The sequence below is a fragment of the Dendrobates tinctorius genome, unplaced genomic scaffold, assembly GCF_039654945.1.
Source record: "Dendrobates tinctorius isolate UK_male_01 unplaced genomic scaffold, ASM3965494v1 ptg000055l, whole genome shotgun sequence".
NCBI lineage: Eukaryota > Metazoa > Chordata > Amphibia > Anura > Dendrobatidae > Dendrobates > Dendrobates tinctorius.
In genome coordinates, this window is record NW_027361723.1 from 1,035,739 (window position 1) to 1,057,808 (window position 22,070).

Here is a 22,070-nt window from a genome sequence, read left to right on the forward strand (position 1 = left end):
GTGATTGTTTGGTCATTGTGTTTGAACCTGCTTCTAGTTGTGTGATTGATTTGTATAGCAAATTGTGTATCAACAGAGGAGGTAGCCGACTGTACGGCTGATAAAGTAGGTCAGAGGCCTATCACACCTGGGCCTTCTTACTTTAGTCAGCGGGTTTTTTGTTGTGGGTGAGAGGCGAGGGCGAGGAGCCCTCTGGATATACCTTGGCAGGCTCACTCTGACTTGCTATGTGTGGGCTGTAAGACAGAGGTCCAGACACACAGAAGGGCATTTCAGAAGAAAGGTGAGCTGTCTAAAGTTGAAATAGCCTTCCCACAACAATCCATGGAGCTGGGCAGGAAGGATTCAGGCCTGATCCTATTCTAGCCAGCTGATCTAACGGGTGAGAGGCAGAGAGCCTTCCCGTTACATCCTGTAGGTCTACCGGGTGAGAGGCAAGGAGCCTTCCCGCTACACCTTGGCAGGCTCTCTCTGACTTGCTAAGTGTGGCCTGTAAGACAGAGGTCCAGGCACACTGGGAGGGCATTTCAGAAGGTGAGCTGTCGGCAGAAAAAGGTTGAAGCCATGGCAACTTTTTCTGTGTACAGTCGGTGCCCCCAATGAGATCCAAGACAGCTATGCAAATTGTAAAAGACAGAGCAGAAAGGAAGCAGTGAAACAGGTAGGTTGGACAAATATTGAAAAAGGCAAAAATACCAGAGTGTGAATGTTTGGATGTACAAAAAGGCACAGACAAGGGAAGAAAATAGCAAGTGAATAAATGATGCTTGAGAATGTGCAGCAGTATGAAAGGTGTATTATGAATGTTTGATTGACAAAGTGTAACCAGAGACCCAGACAAAACAGATGGACTTGTAAACACTGTGATCAGACTCAGACAAACCCAGACTGAATAGCTACTTGTGTGACCTGTGCTACTGACCTAAGCGAATTGCGCTAAATCCTATCCTGTCCAGACAAGATCATAAGAAGCTGACATAATAGTGTGGATAGTGGGGACATTGGCCCTTGAGGAGTAAGCTGACAGTAGACATCAGACGACCAACCCCATCAGGACCTAGAAGTGCAACTAGAATAAGAAAGATGCAGGTGCATTATCTCTGGAGCCCCTCTGACCAGCTAGCTTTGCTGAAGCAGCTGCCTGACCCTGAAGACCAACCATTCCCGTTTTACAGACACATAAAGGAAGTACAGCAGACATATAAGTGTACCTGGGCAGACCTAGAGAGGTTGGTGAGTTTAAAGGCAGGTGACGCACTAGATCATATAATTAAGACACATACAGATGTGACAAAGAATCAGGCTTGGGGCATGGATGATAAATCTGCATGGTCTGGGGAGACGTACTGTGAGTCACTAAGACAATGGGCTACAGTGGAACAATCAGAGCAGTCCGTACTCCTGACTAATGTGAGACAGCAAAGAGGAGAGAGTGTAGAGATGTACTTTGGACGGTTACAGCTGAAATGGGCAGACATGGGGTACATTTGCATAAACCCACTTGATGTTAGAATACTGGTGAATGCATTCATTGACGGTATGAACAAAGACTTACGAGACGCAGTACAGACAGCCAGACCTGAATGGAGACATGTAGATCCGAAAGACCTCCTTAAAGTAGCTAAAGGAGTTGAGCAAACAAGGACAATAAGACGACCTGTCATGTATGCTGGAGCACAAGGAAAAAAGTGGAGACGTAATAGGGGACCAAGGGACCTAGAAACAGTGAGGTGCTGGAATTGTGGTACTTACAAAACTTATTGTTAGTGACAATACCCCTATGAATTTACTGGGAGCAGATGTGCTGAGTGCGATCCCGGCCACCATACAGTACTCTCCTGAGGGTATTACAGTCACAAAGTCCCCTCTCAGATAAACATTTGTGTAAGATTGCGGCAATGGTGTATATGACAAAAGCGGTGAAACTAACACCTGACACCAAAATGCCTGAAGATGAGGAAATGGGACAGGTGCCAGACACTGTTTGGGCAAGGGGGGAAAAACTGATGTGGGTCGGCTGCCCATTCCCCCTGTCATGATTAAAATGAAAGAAGGAAACATTCCTTGTCTAAAAGCAATACCCCTTGAGCCTAGCCAAATCAATTGCCCCGAGCAGAGATATTAGAGAGTATGTTAAGGCAGGGGTTCTGGTGCAAAGAAACCCCCCCTGGACTGCAAAGATCTTCCCCCTGCGACACCACTTTGTATCCCATTAGGAAAAAAAAAAAAAAAAAAAAAAAAAGGACTCAAGGGTTTGCTGACACTTACAGAAAAGTTCATGACTTAAGGGCTATTAATGATGATACAGTGAGTGTGACCTCAATCGTCCCTAACACACACACACAATACTGTCACAGATCCCAGTAATGTCAGAATGTTTCACAGTCATTGATTTAGCAGGTGCATTCTTCTCTGTACCTCTGCACCCAGACTGTCAGTGTTTTTCTCCTTTACTCATAGAGGTGAACAATATTGTTGGACAGTCCTCCCACAAAGGGGGAAAGAAATCCCCTGCCATCTATTCAGCAGCAATCCGGGACCTCTCGCAGGGATCCTTGAGTAGTGGCCATCACCTCATCTGCTGATTGTACTATTACAGTACGTGGATGACCCTAAGGGTTGCAAGGTCTCACGTGACAAATTACAGTATTACAAACAAAAGGTGACATTTGTTGGGACATTATATTGCCGAAGGTACGAGACACAGGACAGGAAACAGGCAATTCAAGATCTCCCTCTACCCAGGTCACATCAGCATCTATGCACTTTCCTAGGTATAGTGACCTACAGTAGGCCTTGGATCAGGTCCGCTTCACAAATATTCCAACCACTTTATGGCTGCTTGTCATCAGACCCGGGACCTCACACAAAATACAATTGATTGTGTCTGTGCGGTAGGAGCAGCTGCACTACTACTAGGAAAGGCATGTGAGATCACACGGACGTTTCTTTTGACAATCTATTCCCCACATGACATCCATGCCATACTCCTACAAGTTCAACCAAAACATCTGTCTATGGCCAGACAGCTCCGACTTGAGTGTGCTCTACTAATTCCTGAGTATGTCACCCTCAAAAGATGTAACGTTCTGAATCCAGCCACCCTCCTGCCTGTGGATTCAGAAAAAGGGGGAATTGTGACCGTATTAGTGAGTGAGGAAGGATACTTTGACATGACACATGAACATGTCTGCATAGAACTGATGAGTCAGGAGACAGTTGGGTTTGCACACGTTCATGAAAAACCTGTTCTTTTTTGTAGATGGCCCCAGATACCACCAGGATGGACGATTCTACACTGGATATGCAGCAGTATCCTCACATGAGGTAATCCGAGCGGAACCACTCTCTCCTCACATGTCGGCGCAGGAGGCAGAGTTGAAGGCACTCACTGAGGCGTGTAGAGCCGCTGCAGGTAAAGTCGCTAATATTTTTACAGATTCGAAGCCCATTAAAAATGCAGAGCTGGTGAAACAATTGATGGAGGCATTGATGTTACCAGTCCAGGTTGGCATTGTCAAGGTAAAAGCACACATAAAGGTGACTCCGTGGAGGTAGAGGGCAATAGAAGGGCGAACGAGGCTGCTAAAATAGCACAAGGCGGCCTAGAGAGAGCAGTGGACGGTGGCGGGGAGTCAGCGTATTCCAGCCACATTGGGTCTAGATGTCCTGAAATCCCTCCGGCAAAAGGCTGCCCAAACAGAGAAGGTACACCGGGGGAGACTGGGAGCTGAGCTGAACTCAAATGGAGTATGGGAGAATAAGGATAAAATGTGCCCACCAAAGTCCCTGTTCCCAATCATGGCGCAAGCAGCACATGTCCCCACTCACACCTCAAAAAGTCACATGTGTGCCATGGTAGATGCCTTCTGGATCGCTCCTGGCTTCAGTTACGCAGCCGCGAAACTTGTACAATCATGCCTCATCTGTGCACAGGACAACCCAGGTAAAACAGTAAAAGTCCCTAAGAAAGCGACATCTAGGCCTCTCTACCCGTTTCAGAGACGGCAGATTGACGACATACAGCTACCAAGGTAGGAGTGTATGCAAATATCCTAGTATGTGTAGATCTCTTCTCTGGTTGGCCGGAAGCCTATCCGGTAAAATGTGCAAATGCTAAAATGACTACAGACAAACTGATGAAAGAACTGATCTGCAGGTATGGTGTCCCAGAAGCCACAGAAACAGATAGGGGTACACACTTCACGGGAGAAATAATGAGGGAAGTCATGCAGGCCCCGGGTGTACAGCAAGCATTTCATACACCATATAGGCCACAAAGTAGTGGGAAAGTGGAAAGACTAAATGGGACACTTAAACTGAAAATTCAAAAGGCCATGGCAGACACAGGAAAGAGCAGGGTAGAGTGCTTGCCTCTTGCACTCTTTTCAGTTAGACACACTCCAAATAGAAAGACAGGCTTGTCTCCCTTTGAAGTCCTGTTTGGTAGTGCACCAAAGACTGGTCTGTACTTCCCACAGGTGCTACAAATGCAACAAGTGCTATGACAGCCTATGTCTAGGCCTTGCAGGAAAGACTTAATGTGGTGCATAAACATGTGTTCTCATACATTCCAGATCCTAATGCCAGTGCAGATGTGCATCAGCTGAATCCAGGTGATTGGGTGGTTATACGCAGGCACGTGAGAAGGAGCCTGGACACATGATTTGACGGCCCCTTCCAAGTCCAGCTGACCACATCCACTTCAGTAAAACTTGAGGGAAAGTCCACCTGGATCCACGCCAGTCACTGCAAGAAGGTCCTTTCACCAGTAGAATGACTACTCCTCATCACCTTGCTGGCAGTGACAGGGTTACTGCACTCTACAGAGACACAGGACAAACTCTTAAATGCTGATTGGGACAACAAACTTATTCGGCATCATGCTCTTCTTATAAAGGACAAGGAAGGACAGAAACCGATGGACTGTTGGATCTGTATACACAGCCCTGTATCTGCGAGGACTATGCCGTTCTTAGCCTTACCTCTGGAGCCATGGGAGGTATTAACCCCACACTGCATACACAATGAGACTTGGACTCAATCTAGGTGTGCCCCGTGATATATCTGCCTCATTGGCTATAGTCGAATGGGCCGCTAATCCCTGGTTTCAGTTTAATATAACGCGGCCTAAAGGTACAAATGTGGTGGCGGGAATATGACTCAGATGTCGGAGATATGGTCGCCAGGAGGAGGACTGAGATCCCTCACTCAGACCCTATTCCCAATGATGGACGGTGGTTCAGTCTTCAACACACTGGAGCAGACACCTGTGGTGAGGACAATAATTGCTTCCGCATATACACTCATGATCAAACACAGGTTAATGAGACGCTGTACCAGGATGGCGTTGAAGGCTGTAAAGCATCTACGGGTAAAATAATAAGGAAAGAAAGGGGTAAATGTACATCTGGTATAAGGGGAAAACCAATGAATAATACTTGGTGCGCCCATAAGCCTATGTCAGGACTTTTGAGTTTATACCAATGTATACAGACCCCTGGTCACGTTTGTGTTCTCCCTGAAATATTCTTGGTTTGCGGACATCGAGCCTACAGGTGGGTGAGCCCGGACATAAGAGGGGTCTGCACTCTTGCTAAACTGACACCAGCCACTTTCATAGTTCCTCATAGTAAAATAGACACAGCAGCAGTCCCAATTCACACTTTGTATAGAAGGGCTGCAGACTATAAGCCCCAGCCAAATGGTAGGCCGCATCTAGTAGAGATGGGGATAACAAAATATTCAGTAGTATGCTAATATACCCCTTCATAACACAACTGTGGGATAAATTAGTGGAATGTACCGACTACCTGGACAATCAGATTTTCCAGATTCTTGAAGTTCTAAATGAGACTAATACAATACATAGACAATTAATCGTAGTTACTAACCAGCATACTATAGTCCTAGATTACCTGACAGCAAAAAAAGGAGGAATGTGTCAGATAATGGGTCCCACCTGTCATAATTATATCGACCCTGCTGGCAATCTCCAGATCAGGGCCAGTATAGACAAAATAGGTGAACTCAGAGACCAATGGTTAAAGCAACACAGTGCAAACAGAGATTCCTGGTGGGGTAACGTATTCTCTTTCCTAAATCCAGCAAATTGGTTTAATAGCTTAGCAGGATGGATTTTTGGCATTTTGCAGACTTGTATGCAAATTTTGTTGTTTTGCTTATTGTTTTATGTAGCCGTAAAAGCGCTAATATATGTATTACTTAAGCTTCTGAATAATGTATGTGTGGGAAAAAAAAAAAAAAATCTAAGGCTGAACCTTCTGTAGTGTATCATAGACCCCAGGTAGCCATTGCTGATGGGGAAGGTGAGTGTCCACACTGAGGGTGGATGGGCGAAGCAGGTAGGAAGCCCCCTTATGGGTACTAGACCCATGAGACAGTAGCTCCTTTGTGGACATCACCTGACCCTGTGGCAAAGGTTATACCATTTACAAAAGGGGGAAATTGATATAGAAGAGTTAATGGTTTGCTTTTATATCCCTTTAAATGCCTTTAAGACTTCAATTGCCTTTTGCCTTATTATTGCTAGAATTATTCTTATGTAGACTAGTAGTCTCTGTCTTCAAGGAAACTATACTTGTTATCATATTTGTTCTCAACAGCGTGTTCTGGGTATATTGTAAACAAGGTATGACCCTGAGGTGATGGTGGGGGCCAAATGAGCTCCAGAGTCACATATTGTTGTAAATGGTATAAAAACATGTCTTATATTTCATTACGTCAGATAAAGTGATTTGACCACAGCTTGTGTGTTGAAGTTTCTTTGTCTCCAAGCGCTTGCAACAGAAAGGGCGAAAAAACCTCACGATTCGGACTCACTGGTGATCTGGACAGCTGACGCTTGGTCAGAACAAAAGCAGCTACGACAGTGTGAACTCCCTGGTCTTCAGATGCTGAATTACACAGAAGCGATATGACCGGTCTTAAGTCTCATTAGACCCTTGTTTATTAGGATTGCTGCTGGTTTTGTGTATTTTTTTGGGCATTTTCTAAGTTCTGTTGTTTTTATTTTAAAGCATAGAACTTTGTTGAGCTTTGTCCGTGTGTGGTCTACAGACTCCATCTCCTTTCCTAGAGTATTGTAACCTGTTGACTGTAGGAAACCACCACAAACCTATGATAGAATTTACGACTGGAGGGACAAAAATTTCCACATGTCCCTCCATAAATTTGGTACAGCGCTCAGCGTCATCTACCTGAGGAGTCTCCGGGGCGTTGTGACTTCCCTCTGGGCGATCCCGGGAGTACAGAGGACGGGGACCTCTCTCTGGGGGGATTCTTTCATCTGTAGGAGACACAGAACCGATAGTTTGCATGTGATGATCAGTTGATGAGCGTTGTATCTAGAGGACGCTCTTTTACAACCAGTGATGGTCTCCCCTTCCTTACTCGGCTGACTGGCCTGCGTCTCCTCTCCTATAACCACGACATTGATTCCCCTCAGGTCTTCACCCTAAGCCGCCAAAAAAAAAAAAAAAAAAAAAAAAAATACTGAATGAACTTTGGTTCCATCTCTTTATGGTCGTATTTCGGTGAGGACTCAGTTCAACCTACCTGATGATTCTCCGGGATGTTGTGATTTTCCTCTGGACGGTCCGGGGTATACCGAGGACAGGGACATCTCTCTGGTGGATTTCTCCTTCGGGATCCATCTGTGAGAGACACAGACACAGAGTGACGGAACCATAACCATCTGTAGATCTGACAATACATCACACACTTCTCTCATCACCTCCCTTGTTAGAGATAATTATCAAGGGGCTATAATAGTGTTGCGCTCGCCAACTTTCTGCTGGAACACTAAGATAACATGGTGGTGCCCAAATTATAATCTCAGGCTCCGCTCTGTGGAACTTCAGAAAGTTGAGTCGAGTCTCAAAACTTGTCCTGCTCCTAAGTATTGTGGTGTTAGAGAAGATATCAGACCAAGCGTTCTGAAACTTCCGTTATTTTGAGGCTATAATTTTACATGACGCCTAGTCGTTTACAGACTTCAGCTGCACTGGCGGAAGAACAGTCTCGATTGAGCCAGGTACAAATCAGCAGGGGAGCACTGTCCGGTTACCAAACGCAGAAGTCTGAGGTGTCTCCAAGGAGTAGTGAGATTTGCCCACTGTCCGAGCTGGCTGTGAAGCTGAGAGCTGGCTCGGAGAAGAAGTACGACTGAAGGGGAGACGCAGGGTGAGAGACAGTGTGAATAGGTGCCCAGTATGGAAAGGAGAGGACAGTGTGGAGGCCATGTATTATAAGAGGGACAGTGCTGGGTTCATGTTTTGTGCAGGGAATATAGTGAGGGGAAATTATTTATTCAGGGGCTCAGCGTAGGACAGATACTTTTATTCAGGAGCTTCATAATGCCATTTTTATTATAAGGACACCATGTCGGGATGTGCTGCAGAAGATCGGAGAAGATGGAAGTCTGCAGAGAAAAGCTTGGTTGTGAAAGGTCACCGTGGTGTTTGGAGCAGATAGAGAAGAAAAGAAAGAACAACTTCAACCAGAAAAGATGTCACCTATAAGGTACCAGGATGTAAATGTGACAATGACATCATATCATTAGGACCGTGGTTCCTGAATGATCTACAGTCTGATGATGGCTGGTAACAACTCCCAGTATCTCCTTACCTTTGCTAAGGACTTAGTGGGAATTGTTGTAGGCTCATGCGATAAAATTGTATATAGGGTTGACCTCAAGTTACAATTCATCACTGCAATTAGCTTGGTAATTAGTCAAAAAAAAGTCTCAAAAACAGTGTACACATGAACAGGTAATAATATTTATTTTAGGGTGTTAAGTGATAGTATATATTATTCTATTTCTACCACCACAGGTGTACCATGGACATGAGATAGGGTGACCCCCTGATGAAGGCAGATGCCGAAACGCGCGTCGGGGTGGACGCATCCTTGAGACAGCCTATGACCCCCTTTCCTCCATTTAACAGGTACGGGATGTTGTGATATTATGGCAGCAATTTGATTTCCAACGCTATTTCAGTGTTGACTTATTGAGCCCATACAATGCGGTCACTTATGAAGTAAGGTGACATTACATGCACTCTACCTATGTGGACATATACTCCTTCACTGCAATTTCTGCTATATCTTATACCTGTTCTTTTATGTGGGTCCATTTTTTTGCACTTATTTATTTTTAACACATTGGCAGCATAACAAAGATACACCTCTGGCAAAAATTAAGAGGCCATCACATCAAAACCCTGTCATGGCCGCCCAATCTCCAGACGTGAACCCCACTGAGAACTTCTGGAATGTAATCAAGAGGAAGATGGAGAGTCGCAAGCCATCAAACAAAGAAGAACTGCTGACATGGGTGTACCAGGAGTGGCATAAGGTCACCCAGAAGCCGCGTGCGACACTGGAGGAAAGCAGCCAAGACGCCTGAAAGCTGGGATTAACAATCATGGGGATTCCACAGAATATTGATTTCTGAACTCTTCCCGAGTTAAAACCAGGGCTGTGGAGTCGGAGTCATGGAGTCGGAGTTAGTTTTGGTTGGAGTCGGAGTCGGTAGAAATGTACCGACTCCGACTCCAGCTTTAAAAAAAATGTATTAATATTTCATAATTGAACTTTCATATGAATTTTATAAATGTTACTCAAATATATACAGTCATGGCCAAAAGTATTGACACCCCTGCAATTCTGTCAGATAATACTCAGTTTCTTCCTGAAAATGATTGCAAACACAGATTCTTTGGTATTATTATCTTCATTTAATTTGTCTTAAATGAAAAAACACAAAAAAAATTGTCCTAAAGCCAAATTGGATATAATTCCACACCAAACATAAAGAGGGTGGACAAAAGTATTGGCACTGTTCGAAAAATAATGTGATGCTTCTCTAATTTGTGTAATTAACAGCACCTGTAACTTACCTGTGGCACCTAACAGGTGTTGGCAATAACTAAATCACACTTGCAGCCAGTTGACATGGATTAAAGTTGACTCAACCTCTGTCCTGTGTCCTTGTGTGTACCACATTGAGCATGGAGAAAAGAAAGAAGACCAAAGAACTGTCTGAGGACTTGAGAAACCAAATTGTGAGGAAGCATGAGCAATCTCAAGGCTACAAGTCCATCTCCAAAGACCTGAATGTTCCTGTGTCTACCGTGCGCAGTGTCATCAAGAAGTGTAAAGCCCATGGCACTGTGGCTAACCTCCCTAGATGTGGCCGGAAAAGAAAAATTGACAAGAGATTTCAACGCAAGATTGTGCGGATGTTGGATAAAGAACCTCCACTAACATCCAAACAAGTTCAAGCTGCCCTGCAGTCCGAGGGTACAACGGTGTCAATCCGTACTATCCGTCGGCATCTGAATGAAAAGGGACTGTATGGTAGGAGACCCAGGAAGACTCCACTTCTTACCCCGAGACATAAAAAAGCCAGGCTGGAGTTTGCCAAAACTTACCTTAAAAAGCCTAAAACATTTTGGAAGAATGTTCTCTGGTCAGATGAGACAAAAGTAGAGCTTTTAGGGCAAAAGCATCAACATAGAGTTTACAGGAGAAAAAAGAGGCATTCAAAGAAAAGTACACGGTCCCTACAGTCAAACACGGCGGAGGTTCCCTGATGTTCTGGGGTTGCTTTGCTGCCTCTGGCACTGGACTGCTTGACCGTGTGCATGGCATTATGAAGTCAGAAGACTACAAACAAATTTTGCAGCATAATTTAGGGCCCAGTGTGAGAAAGCTGGGTCTACCTCAGAGGTCATGGGTCTTCCAGCAGGACAATAACCCAAAACACACTTCAAAAAGCACTAGAAAATGGTTTGAGAGAAAGCACTGGAGACCTCTAAGGTGACCAGCAATGAGTCCAGACCTGAATCCCATAGAACACCTGTGGAGAGATCTAAAAATGGCAGTTTGGAGAAGGCACCCTTCTAATATCAGGGACCTGGAGCAGTTTGCCAAAGAAGAATGGTCTAAAATTCCAGCAGAGCATTGTAAGAAACTCATTGATGGTTACCGGAAGTGGTTGGTCGCAGTTATTTTGGCTAAAGGTTGTGCAACCAAGTATTAGGCTGAGGGTGCTAATACTTTTGTCCGGCCCATTTTTGGAGTTTTGTGTGAAATGATCAATGTTTTGCTTTTTGCTTCATTCTCTTTTGTGTTTTTTCATTTAAGACAAATTAAATGAAGATAATAATACCAAAGAATTTGTGTTTGCAATCATTTTCAGGAAGAAACTGAATATTATCTGACAGAATTGCAGGGGCCATGACTGTATGTTCTATCAAACTATGAACAACAGTGATAAGCAGTTCTGCTGACCGGGTCGGATCGCTGGTCGGATCGCTGGTGCATAGCTAAATGTAAAAGGGCCTATAGAGACATTTCTTACTTCTTGTGTGTCACTGTTCTCCACTGCCCTTATCTAATCTTATACTTGGTTAACCTCATGCTGCCCCAACCCCCCTACTTACAATGTATGAAACTGAAAGTGAAAATGTGTTGGAAATTCTTAGTAGTAAAGCTCCTCCTCTAGACTAGATCATACTAGGTGTGCGTCTTCCAAGCATCTCACAGCTGCCTGCTACTCAGAAGAGGAAGACTGTAAGAAGTATTATCCTTTCAACAAACTTTGCATCAGTTAACTGTGAGTACATGAGGAATAATAACAGTATTACTGACCACTATATCAGTTGTACGACCTGGCAATAATTTTGTACAATTGTTTTTAGGAAAAACAATTGTCATTTGGATTGTGAATGCAGAATTAAAAACCTGAGAATGTCAAAGAAGCATCACATTAAATCAGCTGTATTTGAACATTTCACCATCACTCAAGATAGAAAACATTATGTCTGTCAGTGTATGACAAATGATCCAGACGAAAACAAATGCTGTGAAGCCAAGATGAGTGCATATTCAGGCAAAGATAAAAATGCTCCTACCAGAGCTTCTAATCTAAAGAGACATTTACAGCGCTTTCATCCAGAAGTACTGAAAGCAGTGGATGAGAAAGACTGCATCCAAACCAATGAACCAGTGCCCAGCTCTTCCAGCCAAAGGAGCAGAGAACTTTGCAGCCATCAGTTGCAAGATATTTTGTCAGTGACAAAGTTACTGTGACAATGACAGTAGATACATTTAAAAAACAGATAATAGAGCTTGTTGTAAAGGATAGTGTGCCTATTTCATTATTTTCACGACCAGCTTTTATGTGTCTGAATGGGGAAATGGCCCGCAAGCTTGGTGTTTCTCTGGAGAGAGAGTATTAGAAAATTAGTAATCGAAGAAGCTTTTAAACAAAAGGAAGAACTTAAAAAAACTCTCAAGGGACGCTTTCTGTTTCTTAAAATGGATGCCTGCACACGTCACAGAGTGAACTATTTTGCCATCAATGTCCGATTTGTTTGTGACAAAAATGAAATAGTTACCAAGACATTGGCAGTAAAAGACACCAAAGCTCATCACACCAGTGAGTTTCTCCAGGTCTTGGTGGAAAAGGTTCTGCAAGACTATGAACTTAAAAAAGAGCAAGTTCTTTCTGTCGTAACTGACAATGCTTCAAATATGATAAGTACTATTAAGCTAATGAATGAGAGTAATGATGGTGACCAGCAGCTAGAAGAACATTCTGGGTCCACAGACACAGAAATGTTTGAAATAGAGGAACACAGTATTGTAACTGAGGAGCAAACTGAAGTTGCTTCAGATGAACAGCAACATGATAGTTTAGATGATCTTGTTGAAACTGTGTCAATATGTTCTTTCATTCATCACATGCGCTGTGTTGTGCATACGCTACAGCTGGCTATAAGAGACAGTCTGCAAGAAGGACATGCTGCTGCACTGATTGGCAAGGTGAAAAAATTGGCTACTGTTGCCAGAACCCCTAAAGTTGACTCAATTTTGAAGAGACGTGCTGGAAAAGGGGCAATTATTGATCAAGCCACACGATGGGGCAGTACTTACTTAATGATTCAGCGCTTGGTTGAACTGAAAACCTTTCTTGTAGACATGGCTAACCCTCAACTGACGCTAAATGAAAGTCAGTGGAATCAGGTGACTGAGCTGGAAAAATTGCTAGAGCACCCATTTACAATGACTAAAAAATTACAAGCAGAGGACTTAACTCCAGGTATTTTCTTAAAGGAGTGGAAGAACCTGATGTTTCGCCTGTCCCAAAGAGGAGGGTTAATTGCAAGTGGCATTGCTACATCAATGAAACGGAGAGAGGAGCTACTATTACAAAATAACATTCTTTTGGCAGCTGTTTATGTAGACCCAATGCATCGGATTCTTCTAGATGATCAACAGCTAAGTAAAGGAAAAGAAGCTCTGTTTGAAATAGCAGTAAGGATGAAAGGGTTGCAGAACAGTCAGGAGGAACAAGAAGAATTTGGTCGTCCTGTCACATCTTCACCCTCATCATCAACTGATGAAGAATTTAATTTTGAAAAATATTTGGATCACAAGGACCGTGCAAAGCGTTCCCGCATAGAAGAAGAGTCATCCCCATCAAGGAACACAGCCAGTACATTTCAGCAGAATTTTTCATGTGCACTAAAAGAAATTGAGAAATTTGACCGTTCATCAAAAATAACAGTGCAACAAGCGATTCCTCTGTATCCTGACATTGTCAGAGATGTTGCCCGAGTGGTTACTGCTTTGCCACCAACACAAGTTAGTGTAGAGAGGTTGTTCTCTGCTCTCAAAATAATTAGATCAGATTTGAGGGCATCCATGAAGGAGGATCTGACAGAGGCAATACTTTTTCTAAGGACAAATTTATAGATTTCTTCTTATTAACTGCATAAAAGTGTTTATTGCATATTTACTTACAGTTTAGAAAAGTTTATAAAAGTTATTTGCTATATTCTAATTGTATTCTAATAAATGTAGTTTTTGCTCTAAGTGGTCTGATTACTTATATGATGGTGAGAAACTGAATAAGCACGATGTTTAATATTTTACAACAGTAAATTTGTTGTTATGAATTGGCCATTTATGAAGGAGTCGGAGTCGGAGTCGGAGCCTGATAAAATCCAGGAGTCGGAGTCGGAGTCGCAACTGTGGCTTACAGACTCCACAGCCCTGGTTAAAACATTAGTATTGTTGTTTCTAAATGATTATGGACTTGTTTTCTTTACATTATTTGAGGTCTAAAAGCACTGGGATCTTTTAGTTTTGAACATTTCTCCTTTTCAGAAAAAAAAAAAAAATGTAGTTCTTGGAAATTCGGAGACATGTCAGTAGTTTGTAGACTAAAAGAACAATTTACATTTTATTCAAAATTATCGATAAAGAGAGAAATCAGACAAACTGAAAATTTGGAAGTGGTCTCTTAATTTTTGCCAGAGCAGTATACTTAATTTTCATCATTTAATCACTTTTATTAAACTTTGTGTTGCCATTGCTATAATACCCCAGTTTTTAGCTGGTCCCTTGTGTACTGCATCCCTATTCCCTGAGTATTTGCTTCCACCTACACCTTCTTTCTATCTCTGTAAATTAATTAATAAAATATATTTTTTACTTAATTTGGGTTTTAAACTCTGGTTCTCTGCTTATAAGCTTGGTAATGTATATCTGTACTGGTGGTGGTTCTGGTGCTATATTCATGTACTGAAGACTGTTCTGGTACTGTATTTCTGCACTGTTTGTGGCTCTAATGCTGTTTTCCTGTACTTCCTGGGGTTTCTGGTCATCTATTTCTACACTGCTGCTGGTTGTGATACAGTACTTCTGTACTCCTAGTGGCTCTGGTAATGTATTTCTGTCCCGTTAGTGGTTCTGATGTTGCATTTCTGTATGGATGGTGCTTCTGGTTTTTATACATGTCAGATAATATGATACACGGCTTTTGTAATAAAGTAGTGTGCCATGTCAAAAGTTAAGGCCTGCTGTCTTTGTATTTATGTTAGGAGTATTAATGATAGCATCCGGCTACAGTGCTTAATGTTAACAGCGAGTAATATAGTCACTGTTACAACTCGGCTCTGCTTGCTGGTTCATATGCCCTTTTCATACTTACGGTCACGTGATGAGCAGTTTTTCTCCCTTTTTAGTTTCAATGAAGCAGGGGTTGTATTTTGTTTCAATAAACATTGAGAGAATTAACAACAGCAGCTCGTCAATACATGGCCACTGTCACAGGTTTCCCCTACTCCTGCACTGATTAGAAGCACTTCACCTTCATATTTGTATTTTTCTTTTAGCAGTGCATGGGTTAATCTGCTCAGTTGAGAACTCCTGGAAGCTTTCCTGCATTAAGGCTCTCAGCTGTGCACTCACTGTCAGAACTAGCTTATGCTGCATGACTGGAGGTTGTTGGTGGTTAATATAGAAGAAGGTGGTTGGTGGATTTATCTGTGACTGTTGCTAGGTTTTGTGTGATATTTTCCCTTTATTCTCCTACTTTGGTTTTCACCCATTCTCTACTCGCCAGTATTTACCTCTGTTGTCTGTGTGAGTATATTTGTATGATAGATATTTTCCTTTAGTCCTATTCGTATTAACTTGTTAGTCTGGTTGGTGTATTAAGGTACACTACTACTCCCCTGTTTCCTGGGTAGGGGAAAGATACAGACCGAGGGTGGATTCAGGAGCTAAGGCAAGATACGTGGCCCCCGCATCTTCACCATCAGAAGTAATCCGGGGGAACCGGGCGAGCTAGGGCGCCCCTAGCTTTAGGGACAACGAACAAGCCTCTGGTCCCGGTACACGCGACAGAGTTGTGACAATGACTACTCAAACTGCCTTAGAAGTTTATAGGATGGGGGGTCGCCGAACTAAATTTATACTGAAAAATCTAGCTTCGCCTCTGACTTATCTGACAGTTTCGTCTCATCGAGTAACCCTTTAACAGTCTATGACGGATACGCACAACAGTGGCGTTTAAGTGCCGTGATATTGCCCAGACATATGTCCCAGGCAGATGTGTGGTGGTGCCATGTTGGCTAGGCTTTATAGGAGATCATGATTTTCACTACATATTACAGGCTTTAGGTGCCCTGTGTGGACAGGGAAGTAAATATGTCTAAAAAATATTTAAAAAGTAAAAATATTGGAATCATCCTCTTTTCCCAAGTTAAGAATGAAGAAATTTAATAAAATTTCTCTCTTCTTCATCAACAATAGTCTCGGGTTCACTAGGCTGTTATGGTTCTGCGACTGTGTAAAAGTGGTAGCTTGATCTAGAATCTCTGCTCTTACCTTGTGCGGTAGGATGCCGATAGTTTTCCATAATGACGTTCTCATACAGATCCTTGTGTTCTACCAGATACTCCCACATCTACAGGAAGAAATAGACAGCAATGTTCTGATACAGGAACCCGATACACACAATGATACAGTCATCACCCGATCAGTGCCAATCCTTTATAATGTCCCAGCATTCCCACCTCTCCGGTCAGCAGCTCAATGATCTTGTTGGTGACGTCGAGGATCTTTTGCTTATTGTTCCTGTCACATAACCCGGAGTGCGGGGGAGGCTCTCTGATAGGGCACCAGCTCCTGCTCCGCCCTCCTGACTCTTGGCTGTTGGGAGTCACACAATCCCCCGTAGTCTTCTTCACTATTGTGTAATCCTGTGTATGAAGAGACACTGATAAATGTCAGTGCACAATACAAGAGAGATGTCATATAGATCTTTCTACAGAATTACAATCTGCTTCCTTCCATCCAAATGCAACTCATTAAACTACAAGCTAGCAATGGAGATCTCACGGCTGCCTTACTGACACTGTGGAGGATGGATACATCACCTCAAGAGCTATTACTCCAGACACATTGTGAACTCTTCCTCCCCCGCACAGTCACTCATTCCTCCCGTAATATTACCACTGGAGCATAGATTACAGTGGAACCTAACAGTTTATGGTGGCTGGTTTTGGCATTTTTCACTGCTCAGTTCTTTCACGCCGTTATCTTACAAAAGCCTAGTTCTGAACTCATCAGCCACGACTTCTCCTCGCCTCACACAACTCATGGCTAAAACCTGTCACGAGACACAGAACCGCTGCCACTACTTATATGTTCTCGTCCCAGCCGGTCAACCCTGTACATCGATGTTACGGACTATGTGGTTGGTCTACAGAAAACTAGGGGAGAAGGATCTGCTCTCCGCCGAGCACGAAAGACTTGAAAACAGCAACTCTGCACCAACTATGGTGGTGACATCATTCACTGCGGGATTCAAGCCATACAAGTAGCGTTCCTCCTCAGGTACACACCACTGTCCTAAAAAAGACCGAAAAAGATCAGAGAAGAACCATAGAGACGTCACCTCTCCGGTCAGCAGGTAGATGATCTCCATGGTGAAGTTTAATAATCTTTTAGTGATTGTATCTCGGTTTTTCTCCATCCTTGATTCGTCTTTCAGAAGAAAAATAAAAGTATTGATGAAGTCCTGTGTCCTGGTAATGCAGAAAAATGGGAGAAGCAAAGTAAGATGCAGAAACTGGATTATTAGAGGGAATGTGTCAGCAACAGATTTCTTTCCAAAAATTTTGTTAATGGTATAAAATATGAAATTCAAGCCTAGTGTAACGCTAGCTCGCATTACGACTGCTGTAAAAGTGGGCGGGATCTGCTCCATGTGTCTGATGTCTCCTCCCCTTCCGGGCGTTTATAAAACGATAAAGGGAGAATGAAGTTTATGATCACAGTGCGCAGACATCACTGGTGACAGCACAGTTATACTGACGTGGTGAGAGTATCACCGGGGAACGCAGGGAGAGGGTCAGCGGGGAACGCAGGGAGAGGGTCAGCAGGGAGAGGGTCAGCGGGGAACGCGGGGAGAGGGTCAGCGGGGAACGCGGGGAGAGGGTCAGCGGGGAACGCGGGGAGAGGGTCAGCGGGGAACGCGGGGAGAGGGCCAGCGGGGAACGCGGGGAGAGGGCCAGCGGGGAACGTGGGGAGAGGGCCAGCGGGGAACGCGGGGAGAGGGCCAGCGGGGAACGCGGGGAGAGGGCCAGCGGGGAACGCGGGGAGAGGGCCAGCGGGAAACGCGGGGAGAGGGCCAGCGGGAAACGCGGGGAGAGGGCCAGCGGGAAACGCGGGGAGAGGGCCAGCGGGAAACGCGGGGAGAGGGCCAGCGGGAAACGCGGGGAGAGGGCCAGCGGGAAACGCGGGGAGAGGGCCAGCGGGAAACGCGGGGAGAGGGCCAGCGGGGAACGCGGGGAGAGGGCCAGCGGGGAACGCGGGGAGAGGGCCAGCGGGGAACGCGGGGAGAGGGCCAGCGGGGAACGCGGGGAGAGGGCCAGCGGGAAACGCGGGGAGAGGGCCAGCGGGAAACGCGGGGAGAGGGCCAGCGGGAAACGCGGGGAGAGGGCCAGCGGGGAACGCGGGGAGAGGGCCAGCGGGGAACGCGGGGAGAGGGCCAGCGGGGAACGGGCCAGCGGGGAGAGGGCCAGCGGGGAGAGGGCCAGCGGGGAGAGGGCCAGCGGGGAGAGGGCCAGCGGGGAGAGGGCCAGCGGGGAGAGGGCCAGCGGGGAACGGGTCAGCGGGGAACGCGGGGAGAGGGTCAGCGGGGAAAATTTAAATTACGCCCCTCTCCGCACTGCAATTGAAACAAGCACTGAACAAACACAATTCCTACCACAGCCCCCATGTATCTCCAGTGCCCCCCACACCACTGACCTCCCACAGCCCCCATGTATCTCCAGTGTCCCCCACACCACTGACCTCCCACAGCCCCCATGTATCTCCAGTGTCCCCCACACCACTGACCTCCCACAGCCCCCATGTATCTCCAGCGTCCCCCACACCACTGACCTCCCACAGCCCCCATGTATCTCCAGCGTCCCCCACACCACTGACCTCCCACAGCCCCCATGTATCTCCAGCGTCCCCCACACCACTGACCTCCCACAGCCCCCATGTATCTCCAGCGTCCCCCACACCACTGACCTCCCACAGCCCCCATGTATCTCCAGCGCCCCCCACACCACTGACCTCCCACAGCCCCCATGTATCTCCAGCGCTCCCCACACCACTGACCTCCCACAGCCCCCATGTATCTCCAGTGCCCCCCACACCACTGACCTCCCACAGCCCCCATGTATCTCCAGTGCCCCCCACACCACTGACCTCCCACAGCCCCCATGTATCTCCAGTGCCCCCCACACCGCTGACCTCCCACAGCCCCCATGTATCTCCAGCGCTCCCCACACCACTGACCTCCCACAGCCCCCATGTATCTCCAGTGCCCCCCACACCACTGACCTCCCACAGCCCCCATATATCTCCAGTGCCCCCCACACCACTGACCTCCCACAGCCCCCATGTATCTCCAGTGCCCCCCACACCACTGACCTCCCACAGCCCCCATGTATCTCCAGTGCCCCCCACACCACTGACCTCCCACAGCCCCCATGTATCTCCCGCCATTACCTTTACCCTCTGGTTTTCCTCTCTGATTTGCAGCTTGTATAAAGAAGTGAAGGACCTGTGATGACTTCATCACCATGTGATCAGTCACGTGAGTGGGCGGAGCTCAAGAGCAGACATTGTAAGAGGTGGAGAAAGGAATTTTGTGGTGACCACGTGACCTGAGGGGGAGGAGCCTGTGCTGTGAGGAGAAGTGATGGAGCGCAGGGTTCTCTTCACACTCAGAGAACAAGGACGTGCTGGGAGTTGTAGCGTTTAGCTCCTTCCTGGGACGTGCTGGGAGTTGTAGCATTTAGCTCCTTCCTGGGACGTGCTGGGAGTTGTAGCATTTAGCTCCTTCCTGGGACGTGCTGGGAGTTGTAGCGTTTAGCTCCTTCCCGGGACGTGCTGGGAGTTGTAGCATTTAGCTCCTTCCTGGGACGTGCTGGGAGTTGTAGCGTTTAGCTCCTTCCTGGGACGTGCTGGGAGTTGTAGCATTTAGCTCCTTCCTGGGACGTGCTGGGAGTTGTAGCATTTAGCTCCTTCCTGGGACGTGCTGGGAGTTGTAGCGTTTAGCTCCTTCCCGGGACGTGCTGGGAGTTGTAGCGTTTAGCTCCTTCCTGGGACGTGCTGGGAGTTGTAGCATTTAGCTCCTTCCTGGGACGTGCTGGGAGTTGTAGCATTTAGCTCCTTCCTGGGACGTGCTGGGAGTTGTAGCGTTTAGCTCCTTCCCGGGACGTGCTGGGAGTTGTAGCGTTTAGCTCCTTCCTGGGACGTGCTGGGAGTTGTAGCATTTAGCTCCTTCCTGGGACGTGCTGGGAGTTGTAGCATTTAGCTCCTTCCTGGGACGTGCTGGGAGTTGTAGCGTTTAGCTCCTTCCCGGGACGTGCTGGGAGTTGTAGCATTTAGCTCCTTCCTGGGACGTGCTGGGAGTTGGAGCGTTTAGCTCCTTCCTGGGACGTACTGGGAGTTGTAGCGTTTAGCTCCTCCTGGGACGTGCTGGGAGTTGTAGCGTTTAGCTCCTTCCTGGGACGTGCTGGGAGTTGTAGCATTTAGCTCCTTCCTGGGACGTGCTGGGAGTTGGAGCGTTTAGCTCCTTCCTGGGACGTACTGGGAGTTGTAGCGTTTAGCTCCTTCCTGGGACGTGCTGGGAGTTGTAGCGTTTAGCTCCTTCCTGGGACGTGCTGGGAGTTGTAGCGTTTAGTTTCTTCCTGGGACGTGCTGGGAGTTGTAGCGTTTAGCTCCTTCCTGGGTCGTGCTGGGAGTTGTAGCGTTTAGCTCCTTCCTGGGACGTGCTGGGAGTTGTAGCGTTTAGCTCCTTCCTGGGACGTGCTGGGAGTTGTAGCGTTTAGCTCCTTCCTGGGACGTACTGGGAGTTGTAGCGTTTAGCTCCTTCCTGGGACGTGCTGGGAGTTGTAGCGTTTAGCTCCTTCCTGGGACGTGCTGGGAGTTGTAGCGTTTAGCTCCTTCCTGGGACGTGCTGGGAGTTGTAGCGTTTAGTTTCTTCCTGGGACGTGCTGGGAGTTGTAGCGTTTAGCTCCTTCCTGGGACGTGCTGGGAGTTGTAGCGTTTAGCTCCTTCCTGGGTCGTGCTGGGAGTTGTAGCGTTTAGCTCCTTCCTGGGTCGTGCTGGGAGTTGTAGCGTTTAGCTCCTTCCTGGGACGTGCTGGGAGTTGTAGCGTTTAGCTCCTTCCTGGGACGTGCTGGGAGTTGTAGCGTTTAGCTCCTTCCTGGGACGTGCTGGGAGTTGTAGCGTTTAGCTCCTTCCTGGGACGTGCTGGGAGTTGTAGCGTTTAGCTCCTTCCTGGAACGTGCTGGGAGTTGTAGCGTTTAGCTCCTTCTTGGGACGTGCTGAGAGTTGTAGCGTTTAGCTCCTTCCTGGGACGTGCTGGGAGTTGTAGCGTTTAGCTCCTTCCTGGAACGTGCTGGGAGTTGTAGCGTTTAGCTCCTTCCTGGGACGTGCTGGGAGTTGTAGCGTTTAGCTCCTTCCTGGGACGTGCTGGGAGTTGTAGCGTTTAGTTCCTTCCTGGGACGTGCTGGGAGTTGTAGCGTTTAGTTTCTTCCTGGGACGTGCTGGGAGTTGTAGCGTTTAGCTCCTTCCCGGGACGTGCTGGGAGTTGTAGCGTTTAGCTCCTTCCTGGGACGTGCTGGGAGTTGTAGCGTTTAGTTCCTTCCTGGGAGGTGCTGGGAGTTGTAGCGTTTAGCTCCTTCCTGGGACGTGCTGGGAGTTGTAGCGTTTAGCTCCTTCCTGGGACGTGCTGGGAGTTGTAGCGTTTAGCTCCTTCCTGGGACGTGCTGGGAGTTGTAGCGTTTAGCTCCTTCCTGGGACGTGCTGGGAGTTGTAGCGTTTAGCTCCTTCCTGGGACGTGCTGGGAGTTGTAGCGTTTAGCTCCTTCCTGGGACGTGCTGAGAGTTGTAGCGTTTAGCTCCTTCCTGGGACGTGCTGGGAGTTGTAGCGTTTAGTTTCTTCCTGGGACGTGCTGGGAGTTGTAGCGTTTAGCTCCTTCCTGGGACGTGCTGGGAGTTGTAGCGTTTAGCTCCTTCCTGGGTCGTGCTGGGAGTTGTAGCGTTTAGCTCCTTCCTGGGACGTGCTGGGAGTTGTAGCGTTTAGTTTCTTCCTGGGACGTGCTGGGAGTTGTAGCGTTTAGCTCCTTCCTGGGTCGTGCTGGGAGTTGTAGCGTTTAGCTCCTTCCTGGGTCGTGCTGG

The 22,070-nt window shown here is 46.6% G+C and overlaps 1 protein-coding gene across 1 annotated transcript in view; it reads right to left on the minus strand.

Moving 5' to 3' along the window:
• LOC141091580 (uncharacterized) overlaps window positions 1-19,601 on the minus strand; it is a 111,516-nt gene extending 91,915 nt beyond the window's left edge. The window contains exons 1-7 of the mRNA XM_073577236.1: window positions 19,390-19,601; window positions 17,282-17,411; window positions 16,398-16,583; window positions 16,210-16,288; window positions 7,579-7,676; window positions 7,414-7,477; window positions 7,221-7,309 (exon numbers count right to left, since the gene is read on the minus strand). Of these exons, the coding sequence (XP_073433337.1) occupies window positions 7,221-7,309; window positions 7,414-7,477; window positions 7,579-7,676; window positions 16,210-16,288; window positions 16,398-16,583; window positions 17,282-17,359 (594 nt within the window). The 5' untranslated portion in view covers window positions 17,360-17,411; window positions 19,390-19,601. The remainder of the gene's footprint in view (window positions 1-7,220; window positions 7,310-7,413; window positions 7,478-7,578; window positions 7,677-16,209; window positions 16,289-16,397; window positions 16,584-17,281; window positions 17,412-19,389) is intronic.
• Between the last annotated feature and the right edge of the window lie 2,469 nt (window positions 19,602-22,070).